This window comes from Gavia stellata, chromosome 20, assembly GCF_030936135.1.
Source record: "Gavia stellata isolate bGavSte3 chromosome 20, bGavSte3.hap2, whole genome shotgun sequence".
Lineage (NCBI taxonomy): Eukaryota > Metazoa > Chordata > Aves > Gaviiformes > Gaviidae > Gavia > Gavia stellata.
Window position 1 is genome coordinate 1,198,459 of NC_082613.1, and position 14,513 is coordinate 1,212,971.

At 53.0% G+C, this 14,513-nt stretch overlaps 2 protein-coding genes across 2 annotated transcripts; one reads left to right on the plus strand and one right to left on the minus strand.

The window, feature by feature from the left end:
- Positions 1-2,901: 2,901 nt before the first annotated feature.
- Positions 2,902-4,550, plus strand: PDRG1 (p53 and DNA damage regulated 1). The gene is made up of 5 exons (XM_059827323.1): positions 2,902-2,985; positions 3,090-3,165; positions 3,285-3,359; positions 3,752-3,838; positions 4,166-4,550. The coding sequence occupies exons 1-5, from the start codon at positions 2,902-2,904 to the stop codon at positions 4,240-4,242; spliced, it is 399 nt and encodes a 132-aa protein (XP_059683306.1). The 3' UTR covers positions 4,243-4,550.
- A 1,578-nt stretch (positions 4,551-6,128) lies between these two features.
- TTLL9 (tubulin tyrosine ligase like 9) lies at positions 6,129-14,420 on the minus strand. The gene is given in 11 exon segments (XM_059827393.1): positions 6,129-6,276; positions 6,875-6,996; positions 7,492-7,605; positions 9,277-9,473; positions 10,339-10,397; positions 11,289-11,376; positions 11,457-11,489; positions 11,654-11,675; positions 11,813-11,872; positions 13,820-14,071; positions 14,335-14,420. Coding segments are annotated over 11 exon segments (1,143 nt in total). The 3' UTR covers positions 6,129-6,166.
- Between the last annotated feature and the right edge of the window lie 93 nt (positions 14,421-14,513).

Sequence of the window (14,513 nt, forward strand, 5' to 3'; positions counted from 1 at the left end):
CCCGTTCCATCCCCATCCCCACCCTTCCCACACAGGCTTTGAAAGTGCTCCCTGCCCCTCGCCTCGCTGGGCAGCATGCGGGCTGCTGCGTAGTTGGTGGGAGAAGGTTTCCAGCCCACTGAAGGGGACGGTCACCACCCAGCCAGGCCACGCTTCCCCAGCACCACCTCCAGCTCCCAGCTCTGCAGCCAAACTCCGGTCTCAAGAGGCCGTATCTGTGCGTGTGTGGCAGGACAGACAGATGGGGCTTTCACTGCCCACAGGGCTTTTTGTCACTGGTCTGAAAAATGTGTCCCTCTGGGAGGTGAATGTAGCTCCAGCTCCACTTAGGGTCCCAGCACGCGTCGTGAGAATCAAGCGCTCTTCTCTTCTGATCCCATCAAAGCAACAAGGGTCAGACGCTGCCTTCATGCCCGGCAGAAAGTGGAAGCCAATCACTCCGCGGTGGATGCTGCGGTGTGAGGCTGCAGGAGAAAAGCAGACCCACGTCCCGCATCCTGTCTCCCATGTCCCGTCCCATGTCTTGCATCCCTCTCTGCAGCCCATCCCGGTGCCTGTGTCCCGCTGGGACTCCACAGGAGCCAACCCTGAGAGGGTGGATGGGAAGCAGCTGGCCCCCAATCCAGTCTGTAGATCTCCAGCCAGCCGCGCCCACCGAAAAAGGAGCATTTTCCAGCCTTGGCATCCAGCCCCACTCTCGCTGCCTCCTTTGGTTGATGTCAGGAAAAAATCCAACCCAAGTGTGAATCACTCCCAGCCCGGCCAGGACGCTGTGCACAAGAGCTCGCTTCCACCGCTCCCATGGAAGCCGCCTTGTTTTAGCACAGGCTGCCGCGGACGGAGGAGCTCTCCCCAGTTAACTGTAACAAATGACTTTATGGGATTAGGGCCAGTAATCTTCCCATCTGGGTAATCTCCCTTAAGGGATTATTTGCCCACGGAAGTGTGGTGACCACCGACCAGCTGCCGCCTCACTCCCTCCATCCCTGTCCCCTGCGGTTCCTCTGCGGCCACCCCTGTCTCCGGCAGCCCGGATGTGCCACAGCGCTGGGGGTCACCACACACCCTTTGGGGAGCTTCTCGCAAAGATGAGTCCCATGAAGGGCACGAGCCACCAGGCCAGGCCCCCCCCAGCTGCTTCTCCTCTCCCCCACCCCACGCTCCGTGCCTCAGGGATGTCACCGGGGCTCCCTCCCATAAAAGCACCAGTCCAAGACAGGCTGGAGATCCCTCCACCATCGGCGGGGAAGCAACGGTGTTACCGTCATCACGCAACACTGTCATTGCCAGGGATGCAGTCACGGCGTGGCCAGCTCTGCTGCTGGCAGGGACCCGGCAGCACCAGCCGGAGGTTACGACCAGGGAGCAGCCCCGGCTGGGCACTGCCCTGCTGAGGGTCAGTCAGCGCTTTCTGGGCAAGTTGAGCGTGCAGAACCCCAGGCAAGCGTGCAGCGCGTCAGTACCAGGAAGCAACAGGAGCGGGACCAGCACCCGCACGGTGCCTGGGCTGGCGGGGGAGCAGGGCCGGTGTCTCTGAGCCAGGAACCAGCAGTTTTGGGGTTTCGGGGCTCTGCCCAGAGCAGGGACACGGGACACGGGACACAAAAACCCATGTCCCCCATTACCCACCAGCCCCGGGCGGGCTCCCAGGGCCCCCCTCCTCACACAGAGAGGGTCTGCCAGGCCTTGCCGTCAGTGCTGGGGTCTCCCTGCATCTCCCACACCTCATCTCTCTGTCTCCTCTTGCTCGCGGGCTGGGTGGGGTGGAAGGAGAGGATAAAAGCCATTTTGAGGGGTGATCCTTCCCCCTTCCCGTAGGCAGGGTCATTCAGGGCAGAAGGCCAATGTGGTGCCCTGGCAGAGCCCTGCGGCTGCCCTGAGCTTCCCTGGGGCTGGTCCCTGCCCGGCACAAGCCGGGGGGCACCGGGGCTGGCCGAGGGCGAGCCGAGCTGCCGGGACCACAGCCGGCTCCCCTCCCCGGGGACGGCAGGCCCTCGTCCACCGAGCTCTGGATGAGGCACCCAGCTGCACAAAATGAAATCTGAGGTCATCGCGCCGCGCTTTTAGTGCTCGTTATTGCGTTCTGGGGAGGAAGAGGGGACAGAAGGGCAACCTGATGCTCTGAGGAGCCCAGCTGCCTGACACCCGCACCGTGCCAGAAAGCAGCGAGGAAGAGCAGGCAGAGGGGGGGCGGCTTGTGCCAAGGCATAAATAATTCACGCGCGTGGGGACCCGCGGCGCGGCGGGGGGGCTCTCAGCCCAGAGTCCCTCCCGGCTGCGGGGAGCTGGGCTTGGGGGGGGGCTGCTGGGCCGGGACCCCCCCGCCGGGGCGCAGGTGCCGGGGCTCGGCGCTGCGCGGCCGCACCGAAGGCTCCGTCCTTCTGCCGGGCGGCGAGTCCCCGCGGGGCCGGGGCCGGCCCGGGGCACGGAGCCAGGCCGGGGGTCCCCGGTGACGGCTGGTCCGCACCCGCGGAGGAGAGCCCACGCTCGCGCTGTGCCGCCACTGCTGTGGGCGGGCGCCTCCCTCCCTGCCCACGTCCACTCGCGCCCCCTTCCTGCGGGCCCGGCCACGCGTGTTTTCAGACACGCGGCCCGCGGTAGCCAGCCCGGCGCCCCGGCTCGGTCCCCGCTAGCTCGGCCCGCAACGGGGTGACCGCAGCCCCGTGGGGTTTCCGAACCCGCGCGTGGGGCCGCGGCCCGTGGGGCCGCCTCGGGGGGCGACCGCCAGGGGGCGCGCTTCGACGCGGCCCCTCCCGCCGCGGAACCCGCCTGCGCGGCTGCGGCTCCCGCCCGGCGGGGAGCGGCGGCGGACCCGCAGCGGAGCCGGACCCGACCCGCGGCGGACCCGGAGCCGGAGCCCACCCGGGCCGGACGCCGACGCGGAGCGGAGCCGGCAGCGCCATGGCGCGGGACCCGGCCTTCGTGCTGCGCTACCTGGCCGAGGTGGAGGAGCTGGCCGAGGACGTGCTGGCGGCGCGGCAGCAGGTACGGCCCGGCCTCGCCGCCGCCCCCCCCCCCCGGTAGCCCCCCGCGGGCCTTCCCCCCGCCCCCGGCAGCCCCGAGCCCCGTCTGCCTCTCCCCCGCTGCAGATCGTGGACCTGGACGTGAAGCGGAACCGGAACCGCGAGGCCCTGCGGGCGCTGCAGAAGGAGCCGGAGCCCGACGGTGAGGCCCGGGCCCGGCCGGCTGCGTCCGCCCCGAGCCCCACGGCCCGAGGAACGGCGGCGGGGCCGGGGAGTAAAGCTGCTCTGACAAAGCCTTTCCTTGTCCTCCTCTCCCCCCAGGCAAGGCCATGGTCTGCTTCGGGAACATGTTCATCGAGCTCCCAAAGGCACAGACCAAGGAGATGCTGCAGAAGGGTACGGCAGGCTGCCCGGGGGCTCGGTGTGCGCAGGCTTAGCCGCAGTAAGATTTTAGAAGAAAAACAGGGTTCTGTCCAGCGCCGGGCTTTGAAGTGCCCAAAACCTCCCGCCGGGCTTTGAAGTGCCCAAAGCCTCCCGCCAGCAGTCACAGGCGGATTCTGGCCATCGCTCGGCTGTCCCGGGCAGTGCCCCGGGAAGCACGTTGGGGCACGAAGCAACCTGGGGCTCAGCCCCGTGGGGGGTGGAGGGCAGGGTGGGACCCCGAGGCAGCTGGGGAAGAGCCCTCTCCTGCCCCCGGGGCCCAGGCTTCCGTGCCGAGCGTCCCGCGGGAGGTTCAGCTTGCACCGCAGAGCCCGCAGTCCTCATTACTCCTGTCCCGCTTATCTCAGACCAGGAACATCTGGATGAGGAGATAAACAACCTCCGGAAAGAGCTGCGCGTGAAGGTCAACCGCCTCTTCGAAGCTCAAGGTAAACGCTCCTGTTCTGGAACCTTCTCAGTATCTAGGAGCAGACGTCACGTGTCGGGAGGGTCCAGAAACTCCTGAGCTCTGTGCGTTCCTGCAGCTGCTTTGCCACTGGCTTTGCGATTCCTGCCCTGCTCCGGCAGTATTGTACGGCTCTTGGTGTGGAGCTGTCACCCGCCAGCGTGCTCAACGGGCTCCCACATCATGCCGGGGTGACCCCGCACCAGCTTCCAGGGCTGTCCCTGCCCTCCCTGCAGCCCCTTTAGAGTTTAACATGGACTGCTTCACTTATTCCGTAGCAAAATCATGATTTTTCTGTGTGTTCTCTCAGGTAAAGCTGAGCTGAAGGGATTTAACCTGAACCCCATGACTGCCGAGGAAATGAAGCTGATCAACCGCATCCTGGAGGGCTGAGGTGGCCGTGCCATTGTCACGGCACATATTCGGGCTGTCACCCTTGGAGCTCACACTGCAATAGCTGCAGCCTTTGGGGTCTGCAGGAGGACATCGGTGTGCCTGGAGCCCGCCTCGGGTGAGGTGCCTGGGAAGCGTTTGGCTCCTCAGCTACGACGCTGCAGTTTCCTTGGATCACGAACCCTTTCCTGCTCCTTGCTGCAGCCCGGGTGGCGGAGCTGCGCGGAGGCACGGGCTGGGAGGTAGCACTGGGCAAACGCCCGTGGCCGTGGTGGAAGCAGGTTTATTAAAATCAGAGCAGCGGGGCATTCCTAACTCTGTGTGTCTGTGTTCCTTGTTGGGTTTTTATGCAAGCGCTTCTGGAGTTTGGCTTCAGAGCTGGTTCATTGTTGTGTCGGGAACAGGAGTAGGAGGAGTTGGGAATCCACAGCGTGCCCGGAGCACAGAAGAGGAGTTATGCACGCCTCTGGTATTAAAACCAAGCCAAGCTATACATCTGAAGCACGTCAGGAATCTCTTTAAAGATGTGTAGGGAGGGACAGGAGGAGGCAGCATCCTCTTAGTCTCGCTGGGAAAACATCTTCTACCGTTAAGTTGGAAGTCAAGAGACCACAGAAACAAGGCTTTCAAAACTAGATGAAGGGATAAAATGTATGTATATTTAAAAAAGCAGCCCGAAGAGGGCTGAGCAGGAATAATCACTGAGCCTGTCTTGTAGTAAAAGGACAATTGATTTAACTAGTAATGGTTTCTTCAAAGGTTTTAACATTTATTGGCTTCTACATTACCCTCCTTAGTCTGAACTTGCTACCCCAGCACAACTTGGTTAAGACCACAAGAAGATTTTTTAAAAATTCATCATAATTAGTAAGGGACTACAGTGAGTTTGATTTTCTTCTGTGTCTGGGTCCTGCCAAGCCCTTTCTTTTTGAACTTCTGTAAAGATATTTCTGGATAGAACTTTAAAAAATTTAAATGCAGCCCTTGTCCTTGTTTCTCTGGCTCTCAAGGTAGCTCACGCATTCTGTCAAACCTCGCACGCCTAACGCAAAGCTGGGCCCGTTCCCTCAACTCTTTTCCCTTCCGCAGCCTCTGCACAGCCACGCAGAACTGAACACAGCACCACCATCTTCCTGGCTCCCTGACCGCCTTCCAGCCTAACAGGTCAGAGCTGCCTCCTCCAAGCAGCCCGGCACTGCCTTCTCCAGTTCCACACACTCTTCAAATTACACAGAGTTCCAAAAAAATACCCTGTTTGAGGATCCATAAAACTGAGGTGTGATTTCTTTAAATCTAAAAAGCCAACTACCATTGCTTGATCAAAGTTTTAAAATTCTGTAGCTGCCGCCACATACCCTAAATGTTCAACTGCAAGAAGCGAGGCTGTCCCTTTCAGGCTTATGTTTCAGACACACAGATTAAAAATAACATCAACTTACTACCTGGACCTTCTTGCCTGTGGCTTTTTCAGAAAATTGCATCTCTTCCGGAAGCGAGTGGCAGCACACAGAGCCAAGTCCCTGTGAGAGCCGCGCTCTTGCATAACCTGTGTAGCACAGCCAGTTGACGTCTCCGTCGCATGTGACGGCGAGGTTATTTTTACAGTATCATGGCAACAGGTTTTCTGCTCTGATATGCTTCCACAGTAGTAGCAGTAGGAGGATCAGGTGCCTGCCTTCCCTAAAAGCTTTGTTGTGCTGTGTGAAATGGGTTTAGCCCCTTTATTTTCTCATGCTGTACAGAACTAAGCTCTGCGAGTGCAGATGGACAGCCGAGAAGCCAGCGTCCCTTGTGTCAGCCATCACAAAATAGCTCATTCAAACCTATTGCAGCTTCCAAGGTGGGAAACCTTTAGAAGCAAGGCGGCCAGCGTCTTGTGCTGAGCCAGCAGTGTCCGGAGAGAAGTGGGAACTGCCACTGCACATTAAAGGAAGAGCGAGTGAACTTCATCCATGGTGATCTCTCCCATCCCAAGCTCGGGATCAGCATTACTGAAAAGCTGCTTCAGTTGTTTCTTGCTGTCATCGTAGCAGCCTGCAATGAAAACATAAACAGGGGAGTGACACATCACCTTATTCTTCCTTCCCGTAGAGGTGAGGTAATGTCCCACTTTCAGGTGAAGCTGTACTCGTGTTTTGTGAGTTAGAAACTACAGCCAGAGACGACTGTAGGCACACTGAGCTGCGTACCGCAAAATGAAGTTACAATACACGTCAGCCTCTGGGAAGTATGACTTCAGAATCCAAGTACTACTTCTCAACTGTGAAATACATAGCTAGCTTCGGGAAAGTGCCCAGTGAACGGTCACCACAGTGACTGTAGAGTGTTTTTTGCAGCAAAGCTGGCACATGAAGAACTCCGCTGTGACTTAATGCTTGAAAAGCAGGACTATGAACACAACTGTTCCCACTACATTTACATTCTTGTTTTCAACAGTGCTCCTGCAGCCTGGTCGCTTACATCCACTTTTGGAAAGTATCTGCTCTTTTTGGTCTCTTAATCCCGTAAGAGTCCACACTCCCATTCTTGTTCTTTTATTCTCAAGTGAAAGGTGTGTGCTCTCCTCCTGCTGACGTGCAGATGGCTTAAGGGTGCGAGCAGGGCACGCTGCCAGCGCTGGATGAGTGCACACCTAAACGTGTGTTTGCCATGACGTTCTCGTTCACTGGAGTACCCAGCTCTCCCCCTCTGCTGACAGGCCTGTCGTTCCGTACCAGGTCAAAGCCTCCAACACGCTTCTCCTTCCCCGCCAGCCTACAGCTTCAAATACATGCACTGAAGTGCCTGAGCAATGACGATTATCTGTCTGCGCACAGGAATAAACTCCCAGACAATCAGAGACAAAGCTGGACAGCTGAAAGCAGTGGACAACTTTCGACTATTAATATCTGAGGTTAGCACAGTTGTAAAGTCAATCACAAAATGCTGCAAGATAAGCTGCTTGGAACAGAGCGCTCCAGAAGTGGTAAGTGTGGGAGGCACCATGCAGAAGGGCCTCTGAAAGAGAGCTCTTGTGCAAGTCCCAGCTCTGACACAGATGCCATTCCCTTTGCAGCCCCATGCTGCTTTGTTTTCCACTCCAAAGTGGCAGCGTGCTTGCTTACTTTGCTCTGTTTCTAGAAATTCATCGTTTAATTGCTGTAAAGGTTAGAGTATTATGATCAGTTGCCAAGAAAGACGTGGAACCAGACCATCCATTCCAAACATTTTAATAAAACCCCTTAGAAGGCAATAAACATCTCTGCCCGCCTGCCTTCCTTGTCCACAATACAAAGTGTGTCTTTGAGTAGATGACACTTGAGTTCACAGTCTTCCTGGCTACTGGCGGTGAGGCAAGGCGAAGCATTCACCTCCAGAAGCCAACTGAGGAGATACGACACCAGTAAATTAGGGAGAAACGGGCAGTTTTGCCAACGGTTCATCTAAGAGGAACGCCTGTCCACAAAATCATTACCCTGCTAGCGGGCAGGAGTAAGTGTGAAGCAATAGGAAATCCAACCCCAAATCTCTTTCCCATGTGCCGAGCCAAAGAACATTCTGAGCTTATTGCAAAGTTTCTATTCCTGTTCTCTGATGGTACTAAAGAAAAAAAATCCCTCTAGCTTCCAGAAAGACATACAAATGAAAACCAAAGTCTAGCTGAAGCAGTAAATGCTGAGGAGAATTCACAGAATGAGCATTAACCCTTTTTTAGTGGCGGAATGCGGATGTCTCCTGGGAACAGTTTCCTAGCACAACACAGTGTTCAAACAGCTCTCCTACGAGAGCCCAGCAGCAATATCTGAGCACTGAGACAACATCAAGGGCTTTCACTCACATTCATTTGTTTCCTGACCAACTGAAGTTACTCCAGCTCTTTACGCGCAGGCTGCCTAAGCAGTAATTTGGTTTTAGGCTACGAACAGAGTAGACTGTGCAAATTAGAGCTATCCAGGACCACAGCTGAGCTGCGCTTATTTGCTCATTTGAAATAAAGCTGTCCCCAGTGGCACCACGTGGAATATTGGACTGATGCTGACAGGTCACAGGGCTGTAACAGGTATAGTAGCTACCACGTCTTGTTAGAAGGAAGAGTTAAAAAAAAAATTAGAGAAGACATTTGGTAGGAGAGCACCGTCAACATAAATCATACCTAAGGGAAATTCCCTTACCTATGGTACTGCTTGCACTTCACATGACTAAGGCTGAAAGAATAATAATCCTATTTGCTTGTCATTTCTGAAGTACTATTTGCTGTTTCTGTTTTTCTCAACTCCTGTAATGACAAGTCAGCTGCACTCTCGGGTTCCTGCTGTTGCAATACTTGCGTTACGTACGTAGCAGAGAAAATTCTGAGAATTTCAGCTGAACTTTAATGATCCGTATTTTTCATTTAGCCAGTGAGAAAAGCTGTATTAAAAAACCAAAAGAATCTAGAGTCAAACGGTGCTTTAAAGGGTTTTTTTTTATTGTTTTATTTTAAATACCCTCCTGTGGAGTCCTTTTCTCCACAATTAGCAGGAGGGACCTCTTCCAGTTGGGGTCTGCCTTTTAGCCAGTGTACCACAGACGCGGGTTGTGTTTAGTGCTGGCAGCCAAATGGCACCGGCTGGAGGTTTATCAGTGTTGACGGGGCACTGCTGTAAGACACAGAAGCAGGAGAAGAGATGATGGTGACCCTCCATCTCTAGCAAGTGCTGTTATACTTGTGATACGCTGATAACGTATTAGGGAAACATTCCAGAAACAGCCAAATTGGCAGGGTTTCAAAACACAGCCCTAGAGATCCTACAGACAAAGTTACAGGGTGCCACACCCAGCTAATAAACCCTGGTACTCCAAGCAAAAGCAGCCGTATCCTTCCAGATGGCAGCTCCCTTCATGTATAACACTTCAAACCTCTCTACGCCTCACTTGCTGTTCCAGACTGGCTCACTCTCAGCCAGCCTGCCAGCACCTACCTACAGGACGCAGAAGCATGACGAGACACCCCTGTCCCAGAGAAAGCAGCTGGCCTGACGCTATAACCCCTTCTACGTTTATTAACACCCTTACGGTTTCAGATCCTGATGGATCAGGATGTCATAGCCGTAGAGCTCAAAGCAGTGTTTGTCACTGCTAATCACCTTCTGTACACTCTGGAGGCTGTGGGTGAAAGTGTTGTCCATAGCCACAAAGAGAACTTCCACCAACCCTGCCCCACGCTTGGCGGTCAAGCGGTGTCCGAGCTCCTCAGTCACCCGCTTACAGCCCTGAGACATCCAAACACAATTCTACAAAGCCGTTCCCAACAGATGACCACACATTTAGTCCATGTGATTTTTTTCAATCCTCACCCTGTAGTCTCCACAGCCCAGCAAGAATTCTTAGTAAAAAGCCGGAGACCAGAAGGTAGGGGCCACCAGCCCCACAGTGCAGTTAAACTCTTCAAGCACGACAACTGTACAGCCGTTGGGAAAAAAGGTCCCCATGCCCCCATGAGAAGTTCCCTAACAGCAATCATCATCATCTCTTCTATCAGGGTACTGCAAAGACCTTCCTTTCCTTACAGACGAGAGAGATTTATAGAAGGGAGCAGCCCATAAAATGGGAAATTCAACACCATCCTCCATTACTCTCAAACACTGACCCTCATCTCAGATTCATGAGGAATCTGACATCCCATTTAAGGTTTATTTTTTCCCTCCCTCTTTCTCTCTCTCAGCTGCCACCTCTTGAGAGAGGAAGCTCAACAGCGACAGCTGTGCACAGCAAAGTCAACCTTGCTGTACTGCTGAGGTCTTCGAAGCGAAGGGCTAAGCTATAGGATATCTACATCTCAGAAGAGCGCTAACCAGAAAGTTATTAGGTTTAAAGTCAAAAAGATCAGCCTTATAGATGCGCAGACAGCTGCAAAGCACTGGTTAAAGCAGAACGCTCACCCAGCCTCTCTCCTAAAGCTGCTATCGACGAAATCACATTTATGGGTATCAGGAGACACGGCAGCACAGTTAAGTGGCTGCAGCACACGTCCACGGCATGGCAGCTGGCAGGATGAGGTCAGCTTGCTTGCGTCTGCCAGAAGAGCCCCAACGCAGGCAGCGGGGGAATAGTCTGCAGACAGTGCGTACCCCTCACCTTCCCGGGATCATAACCAGGTGCAGTCTTTTGCACTGCCACATTTGTGAGATGAACATCTGGAATGAAGTAGAGATAAGGATCAAAGACAGACAGGCAGACACTGAACAAGCAAATATGGAATTCTCACTCTAAACAGTCCTCTTCTGCCCCAGTGCCAATTAATTATCCTGCCTGTCTGTAATCACAGGCTTCAGCCACCTAAGCTTAAATCCAATACTGCATGATGATTATCTTACTAAAAATCGCAGGAAAAAACAAAAAAAACCAGAAGTAATCAAGAGTGGTATCTGGAAAATGAAAGAGGGACTGGCCTGAGCTAGTACCGTACCTCACAGCTGGCACGAAGCTCTTCATGTCAGCATGTCTCCAAACCTCAGCGCGCCTTCACCCAAGGCAGCTTACTGCACCCCCGACTCTGGAAAGGCTTTTGATCCTTCAGAGCGAGCATAAACTCTGCTGAACTTTCACAGAGAGAAGTGATGGATTTTCCTGTCTCCTAAGCCATCAAATTGAGGCAGGATACCTTTTGGGAAGATGTGTTAATCAAATGAAAGCTATCAAACTCAAACCCGTAGCAAGTGTGACACATAGGAAATCAAATAGTTCTCTCCCATGAATCAGCTTGTCCTTACGTTCTGCAAAGCTGAGGGTGAACAAAGGCTGCCAACATTCAACCACTAACAATAAAACCAGGACTGACATTTCAGCTTCAGTCCTAGCTGATTTGTCAAACTGACATTTCCAGTGATCTGGTGACACCAGTTTTCCAATGAAAAAAGACAGAAGAGAGACAGGGTGACAGCGGCAGCGACAGGACAGCTGACTCCTGTAGATGTTTGCAGGAGTCAGAAGTGACAAGGTTCATCTGATGCATCTAACACCAAGCAGTAGCATGGTACAGTCCTTTCCTTACCCCTCTTTATGGCACACACAGACAGGTAGGACACAGCGATCATCTCTGCTATTCAGAGTAAATCGTGTATTAGAAAAGCGAGCAAATCCACCTCTGGATAACCAGGCCTTCAGTGGGATGTACTGGGAGAAGAGGCAAAGAGCAGCTGGGCATTAAGGCAAGAAAATCCATTTCTGGCATAATAACAGTGGCTTGCACTTACAGATGTCACTAGAACATCAACTCTCAAGTCAAACTTTCAACCTATGAAGTGCAGAAAAATGTACAATATAACCCAGTTGCTGATATTGCTGACTAGTGTTAGACCTACCTAACATCAGAAGTTTATATATAAACACGCACACAAAGGGTAATAAGTCAGATCCCAGATAAAGTATCTGACCATTTCGGAAAAGCCACGGTAAGAAACTTTGTTGTTGCCCTGGGGAAGGAGTATTGCATGAGACAGGCACAGGAGAACAGAACAAGTCACCGGCAGAAGAAGAAGATGAAATAAGAGCCAAAAACCAAAACGCCTGTTGGGTATTCCCCAAGGAGAAGACAGAGGGTCGTTCTCACCTTCTTCAGTCAACAATATCCTTCAGTTTTTGGAACAGGAAAATTCCTTCACGTTGTGACCTGCCAACATACAGATGGAAGAGCACAGTTACTGACTTTAATGTTAGCACTTCCTGCTCTTTCCCAGAATTTCACTGTAGAAGCCCTGCATAACCTGATTCATCATCTGTTTGCATGCAAGCACATTTATTTAAGGTTATGGGGGCAGGGGGATCCAACAACAGCCCTCTAGTGCAAAAAGCTCAGATTCGTACGTGTGAGGAGGATTCCTGGAGGAAAGGGCAGAGCAGGCAGCCAGCCTACAGGGAAGTTCCACATTACCAAATAAACAAACTCTGTCACATGCTTGCAGAAATATAAGTAACGCAACATATGTTGTCGGGGATTTTCTTAAGTCACATTTTAAATTTGTGTACGTTACAGAAGAACTTAATTGAACAAGAAAGTCATGAAAGATGTCAGAGAAATACGGCAAGTGAGAGCAAAACAATCCTGAAGACAGCCTAGGCTGCACGATGTATTAAAGGTGGGTGACGAGTGGCCCAGATGAGCCACCCGACAAGCAAGGCTCCCTGGGGCGCCGTCCCAAGGAGGTCCAGACTCCTGCAGCCCCAGCATGTGGCACTGTGCACGTCCTGACCTGCTAGTGCATCTGAGTGTGGGAGTCGGCAACCTCAGACATCACAACACGGGGCCGCTCCAAAGCACAGACCGACAAGAGTAACACAGAGTTTATTTTTACTTGTCTGTGAGTTTTGAGGTCAGCCACAAACTATTTCATTTAAGTTATTGGTATAGTCTCAGTAATCACAGGCTTTTCATATATCCTTCTGTACTGTGTTCTGGTTATTTACCATGTTAATTGAGGTTGTGGGCATAAAAATCAGCTTAATATAAGGGGGTTTGTTGCCAATTAACACACTCCCAATTGTAGAGTTAGATAATCACTAGCTGCTATCCTCCTGGCTGTAATTCACATGTTAGTTTGCATAATTACCTCCCATTCCCTTCTCACAAGTGTGCCCTTACCAATGGGCCTGACTCACAGGGTATGGTGAATCTTCCTTTCCCAGCCTCCTCGCCAGACCTGTTGCGCAAAACAAAGCGACTGCTCACTCGCCAGTCTCACAGATGGGTGTATTTTTAATTATGCACCACGGCACAATACTTGTGACGTTAAATGGCTTGAATCATATGGCAGAAGCAAGGCGTTTGTCAGCGTCACATTGCGTTGTCGTAATTTCTAAAGGAAACACCATTTTTCCTTGGTCCCCAGGACACCGGCTGAAGTGGAAGTTGCTGTGTTCCGCGCAGCTCCAGGTAGCTATAGGTTTGGGGGGACAAATGTGATTCAGAGCATGAGGCTACCCTTCAGGTCTCTAACTGCAGAACAGAGAGAAGCTAATGCCAACCAAATCCACCCCAGCTTGTGCTCCAAGCTGCTCATGGAGTCTCCCGTAATCTCTTCACATTCTCAGGATGAAAGTCCGCTCAGGAAGTTGGCTGGACTTACATGGAATGACATCTAACACAGTGGGATTTCCCTAAAACCAAACAGATGTTTTCATAGCTCCAGCTTTAGGGGCTGCCCTGGAACGCTGCTTAACCAGAAGCCCAATTAAACAGCTGCGCTGCGCACACACACCTCCTTGCACACCTGCAGCCGAACTGAAAGATGTTGGAGCGTGAACTTGGCCATAACCCCACAGCGAGAACCCCTGGGAGCACAATCTGTTCCTCCACACAAGAACTCTGTGCTTTATACCTTCATCACTGAGTTAACTTGGGCTCTACAAATAAACTGAGCTGTCTTTTGACTGCCGAAATAATTGTTACACAAGAAGTGTTTTGGTAGTACGTGTTGACCAGGACACTGGCCAGGAGCACTGCTGCTCCTAGCCACCTTGCTCTGCCCAGTTCTTCCTGCGGATTTCCTGCATATTTTCCTCTCCCTCCGCAGAACGAAGGCATCCATTCATCTCTGTCTCACTTTTCTTGGGAGAGCACACACTTACCGGTTTCACAACCCAAGCGATGCCAGGCTTCTTGCGAAATTCTTCCACAAACAAATGGTACTCTGAAGGCATTTTGAAGGTCTTTGGAATAAAGGCACATTTTGTTGCCTCAAACTTTCCTCCTTCTCTTTCTAACTGCTTCTAAAACCTCTTCAGAGTCTTCACTAAGCAGTTCTTCTGACTCAGCTGGGTAGAAAGAGAACTGTAAGGTTCAGCACAACAAATGCTCCCACAGTCTGACTCACTTTAATTGCCCTTGAGAAGTTTCTGGGGATCAACTGCACCACATACTCTGAGGAGAAAAAAAAATAAATACAGATACCATTGAGAACTGCTTTTTCTTTGTGGAGATGGCTCGATTTCCATTTTCTGTGTATCTGCATGAACGCAGGGAGCTAGAACAGAGCAGGTCGTACAACCCATGTTCTACCACTTCTACTGCAGCCGTCCCGTGCAGTCAGCACGCTCCGCTCCAGGACAGGCAGCACTGATCAGCGCTGCCCACACCCAAGCCGTAACCCCCTCGGCAGGCAGGCGTAGCCCCCAGGGCCGCAGCAGCGGGCCCAGTGTTCCAAACCACCCTCGGCCTCCATTTGCGCCGTGGCCGGTGAGCGCGAAGGCTCGGAGGCGGGACGCGTCCCGCTCAGCCGCCGTGCCGCGGTGGAAGCAACCCCTCGGGGAGGACG

What these genes read in the sequence shown, in the direction of transcription:
- PDRG1 (XM_059827323.1), top strand. Translation starts at nt 2,902, where the DNA reads ATGGCGCGGGACCCGGCCTTCGTGCTGCGCTACCTGGCCGAGGTGGAG. An exon ending in GAAGGAGCCGGAGCCCGACG is followed by an intron (nt 3,166 to 3,284) that starts GTGAGGCCCGGG and finishes CTCTCCCCCCAG; the next exon opens with GCAAGGCCATGGTCTGCTTC. An exon ending in CTTCGAAGCTCAAGGTAAAC is followed by an intron (nt 3,839 to 4,165) that starts GCTCCTGTTCTG and finishes TCTCAGGTAAAG; the next exon opens with CTGAGCTGAAGGGATTTAAC.